This window comes from Olea europaea, chromosome 10, assembly GCF_002742605.1.
Source record: "Olea europaea var. sylvestris chromosome 10, O_europaea_v1, whole genome shotgun sequence".
Lineage (NCBI taxonomy): Eukaryota > Viridiplantae > Streptophyta > Magnoliopsida > Lamiales > Oleaceae > Olea > Olea europaea.
Genome location: NC_036246.1, coordinates 41,012,531 through 41,032,568, shown reverse-complemented (window position 1 = coordinate 41,032,568; position 20,038 = coordinate 41,012,531). Strand labels below are relative to the sequence as shown.

General features: G+C 33.1%; 2 protein-coding genes across 2 annotated transcripts; both read left to right on the top strand.

Moving 5' to 3' along the window:
- Positions 1 to 4,209: 4,209 nt before the first annotated feature.
- Positions 4,210 to 6,837, top strand: LOC111402276 (subtilisin-like protease SBT1.4). Its single transcript, XM_023030450.1, has one exon. It carries the CDS (start codon positions 4,225 to 4,227, stop codon positions 6,634 to 6,636), a length of 2,412 nt encoding a protein of 803 aa, XP_022886218.1. The 5' UTR covers positions 4,210 to 4,224; the 3' UTR covers positions 6,637 to 6,837.
- Positions 6,838 to 13,298: 6,461 nt separating this feature from the next.
- LOC111402777 lies at positions 13,299 to 13,911 on the top strand. Its single transcript, XM_023031112.1, has one exon. It carries the CDS (start codon positions 13,383 to 13,385, stop codon positions 13,752 to 13,754), a length of 372 nt encoding a protein of 123 aa, XP_022886880.1. The 5' UTR covers positions 13,299 to 13,382; the 3' UTR covers positions 13,755 to 13,911.
- Positions 13,912 to 20,038: the final 6,127 nt, after the last annotated feature.

Sequence of the window (20,038 nt, the reverse complement as noted above, 5' to 3'; positions counted from 1 at the left end):
TTAGAGTTTACTATAATTGAATTGATCGATTATATAGATCATTTCTGGATATTCATTATATGTGATTGCATGTACTTTGTGAATCCATAGTAGTACGTTCTGTACACATCTATTATATTGTACTAAAATTGGAATCAAAATATTTGAACAAATTTCTCAAAAGATGTGTACTATATACAAGGGAAAATTAGAACTCAAATTCTAATATTTCAAGAATTTTGGAAATGATTACCTAACCTCTCACTTATTATACATTATGAGATTAGATTAGTGAGTTAGGAGAAGGGTTAGATTGATCTTTGGAAAGTCAAACTTTGTTGAAAAAACCATCATTCCCCTATTAAAATTCAACATTGGGTTTAGAAAAATGTAGAAAAAAGAAAAGAAAAGAAAACATAAAAGTAAAATTGATAGCCTCTTGCCATCCCCTAAAGAAATTGTCAAGGACCACACCACCACCGTCCATCGCCGCCTTTGATGCATTGTTCATCATGTTCTTTGTTGTCATTAACATTAACACAATTTCGGCTTGCCTCCTCCACGACCTTGCTCTACCAAATAAAATCTCCAAACCCAAATCTTGAACAACAAACAGGATTCAAAATGTTAATCACGAGTTTGTGGTTCAAAATAAAAATAGTGAGTGAGACAATTTTGCAATATCATAATTCTGTAACCCGTAGATGATGGTAAGGGTGTCAACGAGTCGAGTCGAGTCGGCCTGTGAGCCTTGACTTTCGGCTCGGGCTCGATTCAGGCTTTTTTAAGACGAGCTTTTTTTGGCCCGAGTCGAGGAAAAGCTCGGGCAACTTTATATGCTGCATTTACCGGCAGCTTCATAGCTAAGAGATACTCCCCTTAGAGCTCGTTTGAGCCAAATTATTTGTAAAATGAGAATGAAAAATAGAGTTGTTATGGGCCCCACACAAGATATAGAAATTCAAAAATGGTAGCTTGATGTAATGGATAACGGTCATATTTTTCATTTTAATGAAGTGAAAATGGAGCTCAAACAGTGCCTTAATAAGGTTCATTGTTTAATATGAAACTTCAAATAATAATATTTTGGATGCTTCAACATGTTACAATATATCAACTAAATTGGACCGATAATCCTATTTAGTCTTCCTCACCTAACTCGTGACCACAAGAAAAATAATTTTTAGTGTGTCATTTACTCCATTGAAACCCTATTGTTTATATGAATGCTGGACTATTTACGATTAATAAGTTGTTTGATGTGACTAAAATATCTAGCTTGAACATTTGTAAAAATTCAAATTCGGTTGTCTTGCCATCTTTGTCAATAGCTAGGCAAGGACTTAAGTTGTGCAAAACGTGTTTCATTAGACCTGCAACATTTTCTCGATCAAGATGAGGTAGATTGGTGTTCAAGGCCACTTGTTAGCCCGAATACAAGCCGTGGTGCTTGCTAGCCATTGTCACTGAACCGCTTAACCTGAGCTAAGGGAGCCTACACTTAACGAGAAAGCCACCTTGCCAGATCGTGTTAAATTAACATCAGTAGGTGAATTATCAATTATCAACATATTTTAATTAATTATTTCTATTATTGTGGGCCATTTCTGATACAGTGAGAAGATAAGTTTGGGTCTATAATGTGGGTGATCCCTATTTCCTACTGATGTTAATTCTGGGGCTATTGTGTATTGACATAATATTATTTATCGCCATACTAGTTTAGGTGATATTCAAGCGTTAGTTATTGAAAAGTCTTGATTCTTTATTAAGGCATGTTGGATCATGAGCCTCGAGCTGGAAATTTGGACATGACACAACTCAAAACTCATAATTTTACACTTCCATTACATACCTTGTTTAATTAGTAAACAAACAACATTGTTTGCTACACGTTAACAGTTTTTGCTTGTTTAGAGTTCAATATAATTTAGATTAATGCTGGCTGTACAAGCCAACTTTCACGAGGTTTGTATAGGCCAGCATTAATGTTTGGAGGGAGGGAGCGTGGGTGGGTGGACGTGGGTGATTATTTAAAAAAAAATAAAAAATCACCCACCCACAAAAATGTGTGTGGCCTATACTGGCCATGTTTTACAGGACTTGTACAGCCAGCATATCCCCATAATTTAATTTACCGATTATACAAATGTTTTTCGGATATTCATTACATGTGATTGCATGTACTTTGTGAATCCTTAGTAGTACGTTCTGTACTCCACATTTATTATATTGTACTAATTGGAATCAAAATATTTGTACAAATTTCTCAAAAGATGTGTACTATGTACAAGGGAAAATTAGAACTCAAATTCTAATATATCAAGTAGTTTGGAAATGATGACCTAACCTTTAAATAATGAGAATTGGACTTCTCATACATTATGAGATTAGATTATTGCGATAGGAAAAGTGTTAGCTACTTAGCTTGATCTTTGGAAAGTCGAACTTTGTTGAAAAGACCATCATTCCCCTATTAAAAAATTCAACATTAGGTTTAGAAAAAAGTAGAAAAAAAGAAAAGATAAAAGTAAAATTGATAGCCCCTTGCCATCTCCTAAAGACACTGTCAAGGACCACCCCCACCATCGTCCATCGCCGCCTTTGATACATTGGTCATCATCTTCTTTGTTGTCATTAACATTAACACAATTTCGGCCAGCCTCCTCCACGACCCTGCTCTACCAAAAAAAATCTCCAAACCCAAATCTTGAATGATAAGCAGGATCAAAATGTTAATCACGAGTTTGTGGTTCAATAAAAATAGTGAGTTCAACAATTTTGCAATATCCCGATCCGGTAACCCATAGACGATAGTATAAAAGAAACAACCGTAGTTACTCATTGAATACCGTCCCAATACAACCTTGCAAGATATTTACATCCATGTCAGTCGTCTATACAAAATGAATAGCTCAAAATTATTGAACGTGACAGGAAAAGATAAGATAAAATGAAAATGAATACAAACATTTTTTGGGCCAATTGCTGTCGGGACAAAGAAAATAAAATGTAGAAACCCATTAGAAAAATGAGAAAAAGTTGAAACAACGAAATGATAAACGTGACAAACTAGGAAAACATTTAGGGAATGTTTGATATACACAAATTTTTCATGGAAAATGGAAAATTAATTCCAATTCCATGTTCTTATTTGTTTGATGGCTCTATTTTTTCATTGAATTTATTTTCTAGTTTTTTATGCCACCTAGAATTTTTCTTGCTTTTCAAGGAATTCCAATACTCACCAAAATGGTGAGAATCGGAATTCTCGATTACTATAGCATTTTTTTTTTCAAATTTTTTTGGGCAATGAAAACAAATTTTAATAATTACTGTAAACAAATATTTCCTTTTAATAGACAATTTTCATGTAAAACAAAGTCAAACGAACGCAAAAAGATAAATGATTTTTTTGAATTTTTTTTTGTTGGCAATGGAAACAAATTTCATCCTTAATACCAATAAATTCTATATCTTTAATAGACAATTTTCATGTAAAACAAAATCAAATGAACATAAAAAAAAACTTTTATTTCAACATTTTACATGTGAAAAATTATACCAACTAAACGCAATAATTTACAATTTTACAATTTTCAGGAAAATAATTTCTAGACAATTCAATTTCTTAAAATTTATTTTCTCTTCATCCAAATTCCATCATTACAATCAAACGGATCTTTATGGTAATTTGACTTCAATTTGCTTCAATTCGATCATCAAACCTTTTTTTTTTTTTTTTCCCAATTTGACAAATTCATTTTCTAAAAAATTACCAAAACTAATAAAATTTGTAACTTTGCAGGTTTCTGGTGGTTGATGTAACAATCTGCAAAATGCAGGCCACAACCCACAATTTTAAAAAAAAAAATTGTAAAATTTGAAATTTTTTGTTTAAAAAAGAAAAAAAGTTCAAAACTGTCTAATCTTTTGTTCTTTAAAGGGAGGTGCCCTTTTTTTTATTTTTTAAATTTGACAAATTTCTTCTTGCTTCGAGAAATTGAATAATTTGGGGAAAGTATTCGCCTTGCATTGTAGATAAAAATATAGAGTAGAATAAACCAGGTGATCAAAATGAACAAAACTACAAGTTTTTCGGTCAAATTGAAACAAATTGAAGTGGAGTGACCTCTAATGCCATTTCCACACACCTACGCGCCAAAAAAAAATAGAAACGTGGCCCAATAAAGACCAACCAACTCCAATTTCTTAGCCTATTACAGCATTCTTACCTATATTTATATGAGAGAAAGCATACGCACACGTTTGTCTCCTCCTCCACTCCACTCTCCTAGGAAGCAGAAAACAAAAATGAAATATTTTTCTTCTTCCTTCTGCTTCCTCTCTCCATTAATGGCGTTTCTCTCTCTCTTCATTATCTCTCTATTTCTACTCCCATCTGCACTATCATCGGACGGCCAAGAAACCTTCATCATCCACGTGGCAAAATCTTCCAAGCCCCATATTTTCTCCACCCACCATTATTGGTACACCTCCATCGTCCGATCTGTTGACACCCCTAATCACCCTTCCAAGATTCTTTACTCCTACAGCCATGCTGTGCAGGGATTCTCGGCTCGGCTCACCGTTGACCAAGCCGCCAAGATCCGCCATGTACGTGGGGTTCTCTCTGTAATACCTGACAAGCCAAGGTATTTACATACTACTCATACTCCACGCTTTCTTGGCCTAGAGGATTCTTTTGGGCTCTGGCCCAATTCTGATTATGCTGATGATGTGATTGTTGGTGTGCTTGACACTGGGATTTGGCCGGAACGGCAGAGTTTTTCCGATGAGGGACTTTCACCGGTCCCGGGAAAATGGAAAGGTGGTTGTGTGGTTACCCCGGATTTCCCAGCAACAGCCTGTAACAAGAAAATTATTGGCGCCCGAGCTTTTTATTTAGGCTACTCAGCTTCACGAGGTACAACGATGGAAGAGTCTAATGAGTCGAAGTCTCCAAGGGATACAGAAGGCCACGGAACTCACACTGCATCCACAGCAGCTGGATCTAGAGTGACGAACGCTAGCCTTTTCGGGTATGCGAAAGGGGAAGCTAGAGGAATGGCTATTAAGGCTAGAATAGCCGTGTATAAAATTTGCTGGGCATCTGGGTGTTACGATTCGGATATTTTAGCAGCAATGGATCAAGCTATTGAAGATGGTGTTGATGTGATTTCGCTTTCAGTTGGTGCTAATGGTCATCCACCGCCTTATGATTATGATTCGATTGCCATTGGAGCTTTCGGTGCCGCGGAACACGGAATTGTCGTTTCGTGCTCTGCCGGGAATTCCGGCCCTGATCCGTATACCGCGGTGAATATTGCTCCGTGGATTTTGACAGTTGGCGCTTCCACTCTGGACCGGGAGTTTCCGGCTGATGTGACGCTCGGTGATGGGAGGATTTACGGTGGCGTTTCGTTGTACTCTGGTGAGGAGCTAAGCGATGAGATGCTGCCCTTGGTTTATGCTGCAGATTGTGGGAGCAGATATTGCTATTCAGGTAGCCTCGATTCTGCAAAAGTCGCCGGAAAAATCGTGATATGCGATCGAGGAGGCAACGCTAGAGTTGAGAAAGGAAACGCTGTCCATGTCGCCGGTGGTGCTGGAATGATAATGGCCAATTTAGCTGATTCTGGTGAAGAACTTCTGGCTGACGCGCATTTCATCCCAGCAACTATGGTGGGACAAATCGCCGGTGACAAAATCCGAGCTTATGCACGCTCTGATCCATCGCCAACTGCCACTATTAAGTTCAGGGGGACTGTTATCAGTCGCTCACCCTCTGCTCCTCGTGTTGCTTCATTCTCGAGCCGTGGCCCTAATTACCGGACGGTGGAGATTCTGAAACCGGATGTCATTGCACCGGGAGTGAACATTCTTGCTGGATGGACGGGGTACATTGGCCCAACAGATTTGGAGACGGACAAAAGGAAAGTTGATTTCAATATCATTTCCGGCACTTCAATGTCGTGTCCTCACGTCAGTGGCATAGCCGCCCTTCTGCGGAAGGCCTATCCCAAATGGTCGCCTGCTGCAATCAAATCTGCTTTGATGACGACGGCTTACAACTTGGATAACTGCGGTAGCAATTTTACCGACCTTGCAACTGGAAAAGAGTCAACCCCATTTATTCACGGGTCGGGGCACGTCGATCCTAACCGAGCATTGGATCCGGGGTTGGTTTATGACTTGGGTTTGAGGGATTATCTTGGATTCTTATGCTCCATTGGGTATGATTCAAAAAGGATTTCTGTTTTCACAACTGCTTCGGCGGATTGTGATGCAAATAGTTTGGGAACTCCTGGAAACCTGAATTACCCTTCATTTTCAGTGGTTTTCAGTGGTGAAAACAGTGTCGTCAAGTACAAGAGAGTGGTTAAGAACGTAGGGAAACAGTCGAATCCTGTGTACAAGGTGAAAGTGAATCCCCCACCGAATGTGGAGGTGAGCGTTTCACCTAGTAAGTTGGTGTTCAGCGAGGAGAACGATTCACTCGCGTACGAGGTTACGTTTACGAGTGGTGTTGGAGTGGAGGAAGTTGGCAGCGTTCCAAAGGCAGCATTTGGATCGATTGAGTGGACCGATGGTGTCCACCTTGTCAGGAGCCCGATCGCAGCATCATGGCGTCTGAGTTCCGCGGTGTCGATGTGATCTTAATGTTGAAATTTTCACGTTCATTATCTTTCGTCAATTCTGTTGTAAAATAAGGTTAGAATGAGCAGGGCATCAAGAAAGTGTATCGTTATTGAACTGATAATCCTTTGCAGATTTACAAGATATCTTCTGCCCAAATAAAGAGCAAAGTGATGCTTCTGAATTGCAATGTTTTAACTTATTTGACTGCTTTGTGTACATATTTGAAATGCTCAACGCACTTTAAAAGTGGTGTATTTTACATGCCAAGATGACTTGATGATGCTTGTTTAAATTCATCTTTATTCGAATGGATAATCCCCTCTCTTACATGCTCGGAGATCCCCTTGATCCTTTTCCAGCAACGAATATTCGCCTGTACTGGCGCAAAACGCCACGAGCAGAATCTTGTGCTTTCAAGTAAAAGCCAATTCAGGATTTCAATATCTCATTTGCACCCTTAGCCCCGACATGTTGCCAACATTTGGGTTAACATTTTGGAATGCGTATGTGACTCCAAAGCATGCATTTATTGCATGGTTAGCAATCAACTCGAAGTTGTTGACAGCGGACAGATTGCAATTCTTAGAGATTGACGGCAGATGTAGTTTCTGTACGCTCACGGGGTGAGACCACGACCCACCTTTTTTCGAATGCTCTTTCAGCTAATCAATTTGGGGAAAAATATGTGCATGGGTTGGTCTTAGGCCATCTATATCTACACTTCAAAGTGTAATGAAATGGATTAAAAAGGAGAGTTGGGGCATTACTTGGCATAGCAAAACGAAATGTATTGCACTTGTGACTACCGTTTAACACATTTGGACGCAAGGAATAGGTCGATTTTTAAAGACCTAAGAATGCTTGATGATAGTAGTGTTCGATGGATCAAAATACACGTGTACAAAGTTATATTTTCTTTGTATCCAAACGTTTTGTATCAATATAAGTCCTTTGCTTTGGGTCTCTAGGTTTTATTGGTTGTTCGTCTTTTGCCTGAGAATGCCGGTGTAATTTTATATCTACTTTGATATGATTGGCTTGAGAATATAGTTTACATTCATTGATAAAAAAGAATAAGACTAGTAGAAATCCATCTTAGGCTCTATTTTAGTTTGAAAAATTTTACTTGTACATAATTATTACACATAATGGTGTTCATAATATTATATCGCAATCATCCGGTTGTTAATGTGCAAGTGTGAGATTTGAATTAAAAATTGGATCTAGTACCACGTGTAATTTTGAATACCATTATGTAGACAATTATGTATATGTAACACTTCCCTTTTAGTTAATGTTAGCCAACAGAGGATAAAAAGAAATATCATGACTGATAGCTTTGTTAATGTGGCACACAATTTTGTCATTAATTTTAACAACACTTAAAACAATCAATGGCCTCGAGTTTTACACATCATGAAATATACAAGTAGCTTAATTCTAAAAAGAAACTCTTCTACCAACAGAGTTGCTGGTGCCCATACCTATATGCTAAAAAGACATAATTCCAATCAACATAGAATGGAGTCCTTAGCTGCTGAAATGCACAGACGGAGCTGAATAAAAGCATTACCTAGAGATCAAAGCCACCGGCTATTGCAGTGAAAATGAAAAAGCGTGATTGTCTACACCTAATCAGATGGTGGAATTGAGATCTGCTGTCCATCCAATTGCAAATTGACATGTCATGAACAATTAAAATTAATGTTAAACTTGAAAAATTAACATTGACAACAACTTTAGTTTTAAAAATAAAAATTGACGACAACTTCAATTTTCCATGAGGTGTCAATTTTGCAATTGATTGGACAGCAAAAATGGATAGCAGAACTCACCTCTGGATGGTGACTACAATGATCCCAAAGCAATATGAAAAACGAAGGCGGGAATGACCAAAAATAGGGGTATATGAGACAAATTCCAACTCTCTCAAAAGACCTATTTATCTATCACACATTCAGACTCAAATAAGCTAACTCCCCTTTATATGGCTGGCTGTCTGCATACATATAGAAATAGAAATCCAGAATAGAGGCTTTAACATTATCCATTTTTATTAATTACAAAAGCAATTATGATGACATTTTGATCCAAGTTTGGTATAAGCACTCCCCAGTTAACCAAAAGTGGAATCATTTAATTTTCAGACCTTATCTCATGAAAACAGCCAAACTAAATCATGAACTTTGGTTTGCACATGGATGACTATAAGAAAACCTTATAATTAAAAATCAAGATGAACATAATACATATTATTTGACTCGTCATCTTTTTAATTTTACTTAAAACAACTGAACATAATTACAATAATCAAAATGATTTGTATACTATCCATCCAAGTTTTATGTAAGAAACCATAACTATATTGAACAAAATATTTCGAATAACATGAATCTCATGGCTACCCATAATTATTTACCACAAGAAATTTCTTGCAAACATGGGTTTTTAGAATGTGATTCGAGCTATAAATTACACGATTTAGCCCGATTTGGCATTCTTCAAAGGTGAACAGCGGACACGCAAAACCTTGTGTGCCATATGGGAATGTTTATTAACCTTTTGAGACGGAATGCTAACAAATTACTAAAGGGTAACATAATTTGAAGTTAAGTCACCATTGAGAAAAACTTTGAAGTTTAGGGACACTATAGTAACTTGGAGAAAAGTTCAATCACGAGCAAAATAATTAACCTTGAAAAATAAGTTTAGCGAACCACATAAAGTAACTATTAATAACAATTAGTAGTGTTATTTCACTCACAATGCACAGTGATAATATATTTAACAGTTTAGACTTCAAAAGATTAAGAAAAATGAAATTTTAATTTTGTTCATTGTATAGTGTTGTACAGTATAGTATATCAAATATATGAGTAATTAGCACAAAAAGTCCCTACCTTTCATGATTTTTTTGGAAAACTCAATACTTTTCGTTTTTTGGCGCATTTCATCCCTACCTTTACCTTTTCCTGTGGAAACCATCTTTTTCATCATTTTTCTCAATAAAAAGTTATAAAATGGCTAATATACCATTCTATTTAAATTAAAAAAAAATAAAGAACTAATTGCAATCATAGTTCCAATTTTAAAAAAATTTCAAAAGAGGAGGTGAAGAATTTTTTTTTTTTTTTATTTGGAACTACGATTGCATTTAATTCTTTATTTTTTTTATTTAAATAGAAGGGTATATTAGTTATTTTATAGCTTTTTACTGAGAAAAATGATGAAAATGATGTTTTGCACAATAAAATGTAAAGGTAAGGATGAAATGCGCCAAAAAACGAAAGGTATGAATGTTTTTCATAAAAATCATGAAAGGTAGGGACGTTTTATGCTAATTACCCTAAATAATATTATTATGTATTTTTAACATGTTGTATTGACACAACGAGAGAAGCTTAAACAATAATATTCATGTCGGTATAATCATGTACGTCCCCCACACATTCGAAATTATCAAGAAATTAGAATACTAGACTAAAAATTTCAAAATTAAAGATCCAAGTTGGCCCAATTGGAGTCTTCATAGAACCTTTTTCTAAAGAATCAAGAATGGAGCTTTATCCCGAAATATCAGATAACAAAATGTGTACAAGAAAGGATGGAGGCTTACCTAGCTAAGTACAATCATTAAAGCGTACAAATGCTTGGGCTGCCCCCATTTGCTTCATGACAAATATAAAACCAAGATCCGTGAAAGAGGACATCAACTTCACAATAGGTAATGGACGTGCATAACTGCTGTTGAATCTTTAAATCTATGCTGTGGGTTCGCTCCCCTTGGGCGATGTTCAAGAGAGACGCAAAGGTAATTACAAGGCTCACAGAAGAAAATGGGCGAACTATCTCCCAATGACGACAAAATTCATTATTAAAATACACGTGGATAAATTGAAAAGCATGACTTTTATACCAATGAATAACATGTGAACATATAACAGAATCAGTTATCAATTCACCACTAAACAACCACAATATGCTATCTTCCAGAATGATCTATTTGCTTCTAAAACCTTTAAGGAAATCTGTAAATACTCTCACCTAAAAAAGGAAATCATGTAAATTCAAATATTTCCCTCCAAATAGTCATTTGTCCCGTTGAACAAGTTTAAGCATCAAAATCAAAGAATTTAGGAGAAGAAAATCCTAGCTAGATGAGAGAAATTTGTTGACAGTAATTTTACCGTCAACAAATTGACATTCTCTGTGGGAAACTTGAGCAAAACAAATCCACAAATTCATTCATTGAACTTGAAGATCTTTGAAATCTACAAAAAATGAGCCAGACGAGCTAAATTCGAAGTACATTAAAGTATTGAAAGTTGCAGTAGAAGAGAACAACGAAAATCCAATAAACAATGATACCAACCAGAAACGACAGAGGGAGGGAACATCGACATTTCTCCAGCCCAACATTGCCGCTTACGGAAGAAAATTTCTACGATGAAAACTTTACAAGAAATGGCAAAAAGCCTCGAGGCACTAATGGCAGACAATACATGTCTATGTGCAAAGCTTGAAAATTTGTGGGTAAATCTGTATGGTGAATCCAAAGAGAATGAAGTAGAACCTATCACCAATTTTTTTGTGAAAAACAACAGTTACCTATAGGTGTGGAAAACCTACAATAGTATGCCAAAAAAGAAATGAAAGGAACGGCGGATAAATAAACCTACCTTGGAGAGGTTTGCAGATTAAGTGAACACTTATGACAGGAAGTATACCTGAGCTATCGCCATGAAGGTCGAAGAGTAGAAAGCCTATTCAATGCTCCATGTAACATTGCTTTGTATGAGGAATATGAAGATTGATTGATGAGATCATTTAAGTTGGATGATGATTTCAATTTCGAATAACTTTATCCATCCTGTGATGAAAAAATACAGTGGTAAGGGTGATCCAATATAACACTTGAATTAGGAGCTGGCTATAGTTGAAGAAGGCATTTCTAAAAGCCTTCGCTAGAAGCAGAAGGGACAGTATTGACCATGAGGTTGAACTATATGAGGTAAGAGGAAGAATAGTCTCGTAAGAGCCCTCCGGGGCACAGCTCAACTGGTGGATCAATCAACATTGTCTTGTTTCCAGCGGCAGGGTGGAGAGTTCGATTCCTGGTGGGAACCTGCAGCCAAAGATTTGGTATGGAGCAATCACTGTGGAGGAGGGTCTCTTGTGCGCAGAAGTGTACAGGCAATGGGGGGAACCTGTGATCCAGTTGAGACATAACCCGCGATTTACCCCCTCCAAGGTTCTAGGGGCAAGGGTCTTGGAGGTACAAAATTTAGTTTGGTGTAAGTTGGGATACCTGGATATCAAAAAAAAAATAATAATAATAGTCTCGTAAGAACTATTTCGTACAATTCAGTGCTGAATTGGTTACTTGTGAGACTATATCGAATGAAAAGGCTAGGAACGCCTTATGGAATGGTTAGTTAATAGACACTCCCTTTCGGCAAGATGTCCGCAACAAAATCTAACCTCCTATCATCGGCCAGGAAGTCTAACACAACATTTTTTTAAATTCGTTTCTTTTTCAAAATATGCATAAAAAGTATTTATTATTATTATTATTATTTTTTTTTTTTTGGCACTCAAACCAAACTCAATTTCATACATAAATTTTTCCAATGCACATACTACATTTAGCATTTTTTTTTTTCCATTTTGTACAAAATAATCATTTAAAGTTATGACGGCTTGAAATGCTTCTTTTGAAGAAATAGTTAGTAAAACATCACTATCATATGGATTATGATCATCAGTAAACTTTGGAGCCAATTCATATACCTTAATTTTCCCTCTTTAATGGGTGTGCTTACAGATTAAATTTTGAATTTTACAACATTCAATATTTAAAAAAAAAAAAAAAAGAATCACTGCAAATATTATGGTAAATTAAAATATAATAGTACAAGTTATGGAAATATAAAATATTCTATAAATTAAAAATTATTCATTTATCGATAAATTAATAAATTATTCATTTATCAATAAATTAATAACTCGTTTAAAATAATAATTTTTCTCGATCCCAATATTATTATTTTATAAAGGTTTTACTGTGTATTAGAGCATAATTACATGGATTGATTCTCTAAATATAGAGCATCTTACATTTAAAAATTCTCTTCAAAAATTGCCTTGAAACTTCCAAATCAAGATAATGACAAGTTTATTTTATATATATATAAAAATGAGAAATATTCTACAATTATTTAACCCACAACTTGATTTATTTACTTTTTCAATTATTTAAGGGACTTATTTTTGTTTTCTCATATAAGTTAAAATATTAATTATTTAAGAAGTTGGTTTAACTAATTAGGGTATCAAATAAGGCAGAGAATATCAACGATACAGATTAGCTATGATATCATAACAATGAAAATCTTGAAAAAAAAAATAAAATAAAATAAAAATGAGTAATGCTATTTAGTCGCACTGAAATTACAATCTCAATTTAGATTGTGTTAATATAGCATTAAATGATAGATGGAATTAATAAATAATTTAATTTTACATTTCATTCAGCCTATCATTTAGCGTCACTTATACTGAAATTGTAACTCCAATGAGACTACGTAACATTATTAAAAAAAAAAAAAAAATTGCCTTCAAAGTAAGGTTCAAGGAACCTCTTTATACACCACCGCCCATGAACCTATTTATTACTTATAAAAGCACACTACAAATTGCCTCTATTTTCTCATAGTCAACTCTCTCCTTCCATCCACACCTCCAGCCCCCTACCACTCACAATGTCCTCAGATTGTGATCCCTTGATCCAGACACTCAGCCGCCGCCACCACTCGACCACCACATTCCGATGGCCAAATCGTTGCAAGATATCATTCCGGCGGAGAAAACTGGCTGCAATCCGCCTCGGTGGGAAGAAGTCTCATGGCAGATTCTTGCTGATAAGAGTTTTCCGGCGGGTGAAGATGCGATGGTTGAAGTTGAAGCACTCGCTTATGCTTAAAAAGCTCAAAGAATATTATTGTAATTTGATGAAAGACATTGTTGATGGGAGTGGTACAATCGAGTCATTCCAACAGAGGTTGCTTTTGGAGACATCTTTTGCCATTCCTGTTATGGGACTTTCCTTCAATTCATATCCTAGCAATTTTTGAGTTATTTCTGAACTGCAGTAAATGTAAGAAGTAGATATAAAAAAATAAAAACAAAAACATTGCTTTTCTTTAATTTGTTTGTGTGTTTACGTATGTAAATGTATTTATTAGCATGAGTTGCATGCATGTTCGTAACAATTTGGGATTATTCTTGAAAATAAATGTTGTACACATAAATTTACGGCTTAAATTATATGGAGATGGGGTGAGGGGGTGGAGGTGGTGGTGGCGGTGGTGGGAGGTTGTACTGGACTGGTGGTATGTTGCAAGGACAAGACTAAAAAATTATGTTAGGTTGAGCTAAATTATATTTTGAAATAGGCAAATATTAAAAATAAATAAATAAATAAATAAATAAAATAAAATCCGAATAACATTTCTTATCTTCGAACTGGGCACGTTAGCCTAGGGGAGTTGCCTCTGCCAGCGGGGGATGGAGTAGTTTTTTCCCCCTTCCACGTCTAGTTAAAAAATTTCATTTGTACATCAACGGAACAATTAATGATGTAAAATGCTACAATGACACTGTAGAACAATTGAAGGGATGTGAATGAATTTGGCAGCGAGGTAATTCAAGTACAAACCGTCACGGGTTCAAATCATGTCCTTTATACACTTGAATTGAAAGTTCAAAAATCTAATAATTATAGATAAATTTTAGTCGTGTCGAACCATCAAAGGGGCAATGTTTAGAGAATGCAAATGCAAATTTTCTATTTATGTATATATGCATGTATTTATAAAGCTGTTAAATTGATGTTCATTGCAATTTTCATTATTAATTCTTAACTACAAATATTGTATTTTCATATTAAATATCTTCCATTTCCAGGAACTAAAATTTTTAATTTAATGATTTATGGTGACAGGATGAGTCATGATGTGCGATGTCGGTAATAAACTAATAGAAAACGAAATATTAACAGTACGATAATCACATTATATCTTATTCATATAATAAATTTCATGGTTCCTACTTATGCCAAGAAGCTAAATAATTAATCTTGATTAGACAATAAAATAACATTTTTTAAAATTTCTCTTTAAAAAAAATGATATTTCGTGATCTACACGTCTGTTTGTTAATCAACATTATTAATTAATATCCTTTGTCTATATAAAATTAAGCGTGCTTATTGCAAGTTGCCCTCAATGCGTATAGAATGCGTATTTTTTTATAAAATAATAACGAATTCACGTGTTAGTAACACAAATTACGAGAAAAAATAACTAAAATTTAAATTTATTGATGGAATCGATCTTGAAAAATGAACGATTCCTTGAAGGGGTGAATTTAGTATATTGTTCTAAAATTTGGCATTAATTTGCTTAATCGATCAACTGATTTATCCTTAATTGGCGATTGACCAAAACTAAACGAACAATCAAGATAAAATGAGAAATTATAGGAAAGTGACATACGAAAATGGGAAATTTTCATTTGGGTCCATAACCTTTTCAAAGGTGCAAATAGGTTTAGAACTTTTTATTTTTTACAATGCTGTCCTTTAACCTTTAGAACTACGCAATTGAAGGACCTTTGCATAATTTGCATTCAAAACTTGCATAGTTCACAATCGACCTAATTTTGACCATTTTTCAACAAGAGTAAAATTGGCATTCTCCCTTATTTTCTTCAAAACGGTTAAAATAATTAGAAAAATAAATAAGAAATTAAAAAGTGAAAAAAAAAATGAAAATGAAAATCAATCATCATTCTCTAAACACTTAATGACCAAATCACTATCGGACGCTGAAATTGAACCACTGTTGTCACCATCCCACTCCATGGCAAAATCATCAATGCTACCATCTCCACTACTAAAACCAACTCGACGATTGCCGCCACAATTCCATATCCATTACTTGTTGCAAGGGTACTAAGATCGTTTCTAGCGCTACACCAAAATTTGTACTATTTTAAATCAAATTTTGCACCAAATCTTGAACCAGACCAAAATCTTTCTCCAATCATTACACCAAAACTTACACCAAATGAACAGTACTTTATTATTTTATTCATTCTTTCAATTTTTAACAATGTATTTATTTCAAAAAAATATTTATTTTGTTAATTACTTTATAACTATATAAATTTGTAAATCATAATTTCAATAAATTAACAAATATATTGATTACTAAATTATTCACATGCTTTATATATTATGTTAAATTGACGAAAATAATTGATTAAATTATCAGCTTGTTTGGGAGTAATTTCGAGAATTGATTTTTTGACCGTTAAGAGAAAAGTAGGGTCCACCTGTGAGAGAAGAAGTCAAATATGATGGCTGGAATAGTGAAATAATGGTCAAAAAATTAATTTTTTGGGCAAAAAAATCACTCCCAAACAGGTTATATTAATTTATGATAAAAAAATTACATTAAATTTACAAAATTAATTACTAAATTAAAAAAATCCTTAATTATTATTGATTATATTATTAAAAACAATAAACTTTAATGATATAATAATACTAATAATAATAATTATTATTATTATAGAACGAAAATGACATAAATACTCTAAACCATTATCTTTCAAAAATGAAAAATAATGGCAAAACAAACATTACACCATTTTGTGCAAAAAATGTTGCAATTAATAGTGTTGCACCAAATATGGTGCAATACTCGTTTTGCACCAAAATTGTGCACTGGTTGGAGGAAGGTTTGCACCAAATTTTGGTGCAATGGGGCATCTCCAAAGGATCTTCTAGGAATGTGAAAAAGAAGACATGGATTCTATAGAGTGACACTATAGCATGGTTAAAGAGATGTGATTCACGTTAATTTTCAAGTACAAATGTACCGAATTCAAATCGTCTCTTACAGAGGGTGTCTGGGAGGCATTTTTATGTAAAAATACATTTTTGAATAGTAAATTGATGTGAAATGTGTGGTTGGAATATAAGAAAAAGTTTTTTATTTATGTATAATATTATTTTAATAAAAAATATGTAGTTAAAAAGAAGAGAGAGAAAAATATATTTTGAACAAAAAAATGGGTATCAAACGGGGCCATGCTCTTGAATTGAAAGTCCAAAAAATCTAATAATTATGGATATATTTAGCTGGCATCCAACTGTCCAAAGGATAATATTTAGAGACTGCAACTACAAAAATACATTTTTAAATAATTTATTGATATCATTTTAACCACATAATTTTCAAAAAAATAATATTACACGTAAATTTCAAAATTTTTTTTATTTTTTAACCACACATTTTCCATCAATACACTATTCAAAAATACATTTTTTCTCCAAAATGGGACTTAAACAAAGGCTATGTGTTTATGCATAGCACTTAAGAAACTCTTCAAACATATAATGCTCTCTATTTTAAAGAATTAGTTCTTAAAATAATATATCAAGAGACTATTTAAATTAATATTTTAATTTAGAGAGTGGGCAAATTCATTTTCTATAATTAAATGCATTCACAGTGTTTCAATTTTCAATGTAGGAAAATAATAAAATAATCTGAAAAAAAGCAAGTTAAAATAAAATATAGAAAAAATAATAAATATTTTTTGAGAATAGTAAAATTAAGTATTAAATATAAAGAAGAAGTTGGAATATTTCAAAATTTTAACTTTTTAAATTTATAGATATTTTGAAAATAGAGAATCTCTTGAAAATACTATAAAGCTTTTAAATGCATTTTCATTACAATTTGCAGTATTAATTCGTATTATACTCTTCCATTTCGAGGAACTAAAATTTTAATTTAATGATTTAGCGTAGATGGGACGAGTCATGATGTGCGATGTCGGTAATAGAAAAAGAAATACTAACAACACAATGATTACAATATGAACCGTGCTACATTGCCAAGGCCACATAGCCAGGGCCTATGTGGTCCTGGTAAAGGGGTTTAACCCTTACAATATAATTTTTTATATAATAAATTTCATGGTTCTTACTTATGCCAAGAAGTTAAATAAGCAATCTCGATTAGATCATAAAATAATGTGTTTTTAATTTCTCTGTAAGAATATGATGTTTCGTGATATACACGTCTGTTTGTTAATCAAGATGATTAATTAATCTTCCTTGTTTACATAAAATTAAGTGTGTTTATTAATGCAAGTTGCCCACGTGAAATGCATATTGATTTAAAATCATAGTTACAATGACTCTGTCAAAAATCGGATTTGATCAAGTTAACTAACGATTTATTTATAAAACGTCGGCCCATACAGCTCTGTTGACTCATTTGACCAAAGTTCAAAAATTGTATTTAAAGTTTCGATGTTCGAAAGACTTGAACATTGGATCTCAAGGAAAGAGAACACCAAACCACTAAAATATTAGAGATTCTTAGTATTCATTTGCAATAATATTTAAATGTACATTAATCATTTATTGTTTCTAAAAATATTTTCATAAAAAATATTTTCCTAATTTTAATTAAGATGAATTGAATATTTAACAAAATAATCTAAAAAATATATAAATAATCAACGACTAATAATTTGAATAGTATAATTTTGCATCAAAGAGAAAATTTATACTTAAATTTTTTTTTTTTAGAATTCTTTAGCAGTGACCCATCAGTTTGACTAGTAACCCGAGATCCAATATTTCGGCCGGATCGAGTGTAAGAACTATACTTGAAGCATACACTATGTTGATCATATATATATAATTCTTAATCAAAATGAAGATATAATTTATAAAATAGCTTTATATATATATATATATATCACTTGTTACTAGCACAAATTACAAGAAAAGGTAACTAAAATCTAAATTTATCGATAGCATCGATGTTGAAAAATGAACGTTTCCTTCAGGATTCATAAATGGAATTACGCTTGAATTTGATAAGTTGTCCAAAAATTTGGCTTTGATCAACTCAATCAATCATCTGATTTATCCCTAATTGTCGACTTACCAAAACTAAATGAACATTCAATATAACATGAGAATATAGTATGTATGTACACACAAGGTGTACTTGTTGAGTGTCAAAAATTCGATGCTTGTTTAAAAAAGGTGTTGTCAAGATCAGTGTACCAAAATCTACCGATTCACATTGTCAACTTTTATGTACACTAGTAAACATTGAACGTACATTGTACGTTATTCTAAAATACTTTATACGTGATGTTAAAGTAATATTTGGTACCAATTTGTTGAAGGATTTGATGAGTCTCGAACGAATTAAAGAAAATAAAATTTATCATAAAAATTTAAGAAAAGAAAATTGTACTCTCAAAACTCAATTTCTATGATTCAAATTTTTTATAATGATGAAATACTATAAATGAGCAATCTTTTTATATTATCTTTGATACATAAAAATTAATTGTTAATACATAAATTTAAACACTCATTAAAATTTATAGATACGTGAATATGAATAAATTCATCTATAATAACTCTAGATTCATATAATTCAAGATTCATCAAGTGAAAATTCATTGAATCTAGATTAATGTTAGGGTGCGTTTGATTGTAAGTATGAAATTTGCATGGAAATAAAATAAATTTTAGGTAATTCAATTGTCTAGAATTTATTTGTACGGAAATTGTTAATTAAATGTATTTGATTGATTTAATTTTCAACCTAGAAAATATTATATTTGTCCATTTTTTATTGGTGGATTAATGAAAGAGAGTGGATAAATAAGAGTAAGAAAAAGCGAGTAAATTCCGTGAAAAATAAAATCTCACTCTTTCTAAAGAAAATATTTTCCTCGATTTTGAAAAAAATATGGTCACGTGACCAAAAGTGAGAAAATATTTTCCATGAAGAAAAAAATGGCAATCAAACAGCAAAAAAGTAAGAATTTGAGTAGAAAAACACATTTTTCATAGAAAATATAGGCAATTAAACGCACTCTTAATGTTAATTAATTGAGAATTAATAACACAAATTTCATAAATGACAATAATTTTGTAGTATTTATTACATATCGAAAAATAAAAAGTATGGTATTATTAAAATAATTAAATTGTGGGAGGTTAAAATCGTTCAAAAATGATTTTCCCTTGATATTTTAATATATTATAAATTATAGATATAGCATGATCCTTGTAGGAAAGTGCCAAATGAAAATTTTCATTTGGGTCCCTAACCTTTTCACAAGTGCATATAGGTCTAGAACCCTTTTTTTTTTTTACAACGCTGTCCATAAGCTTTAGAAATAGGCAATTGAAATACCTTTGCATAATTTTCGTTCAAAACTCTCATAGTTCACAATTAACCTAATATTGACCATTTTTCAACAAGAGTAAAATTGAGATTCTCCCTTTTTTTTTTTTTTTTTTTTT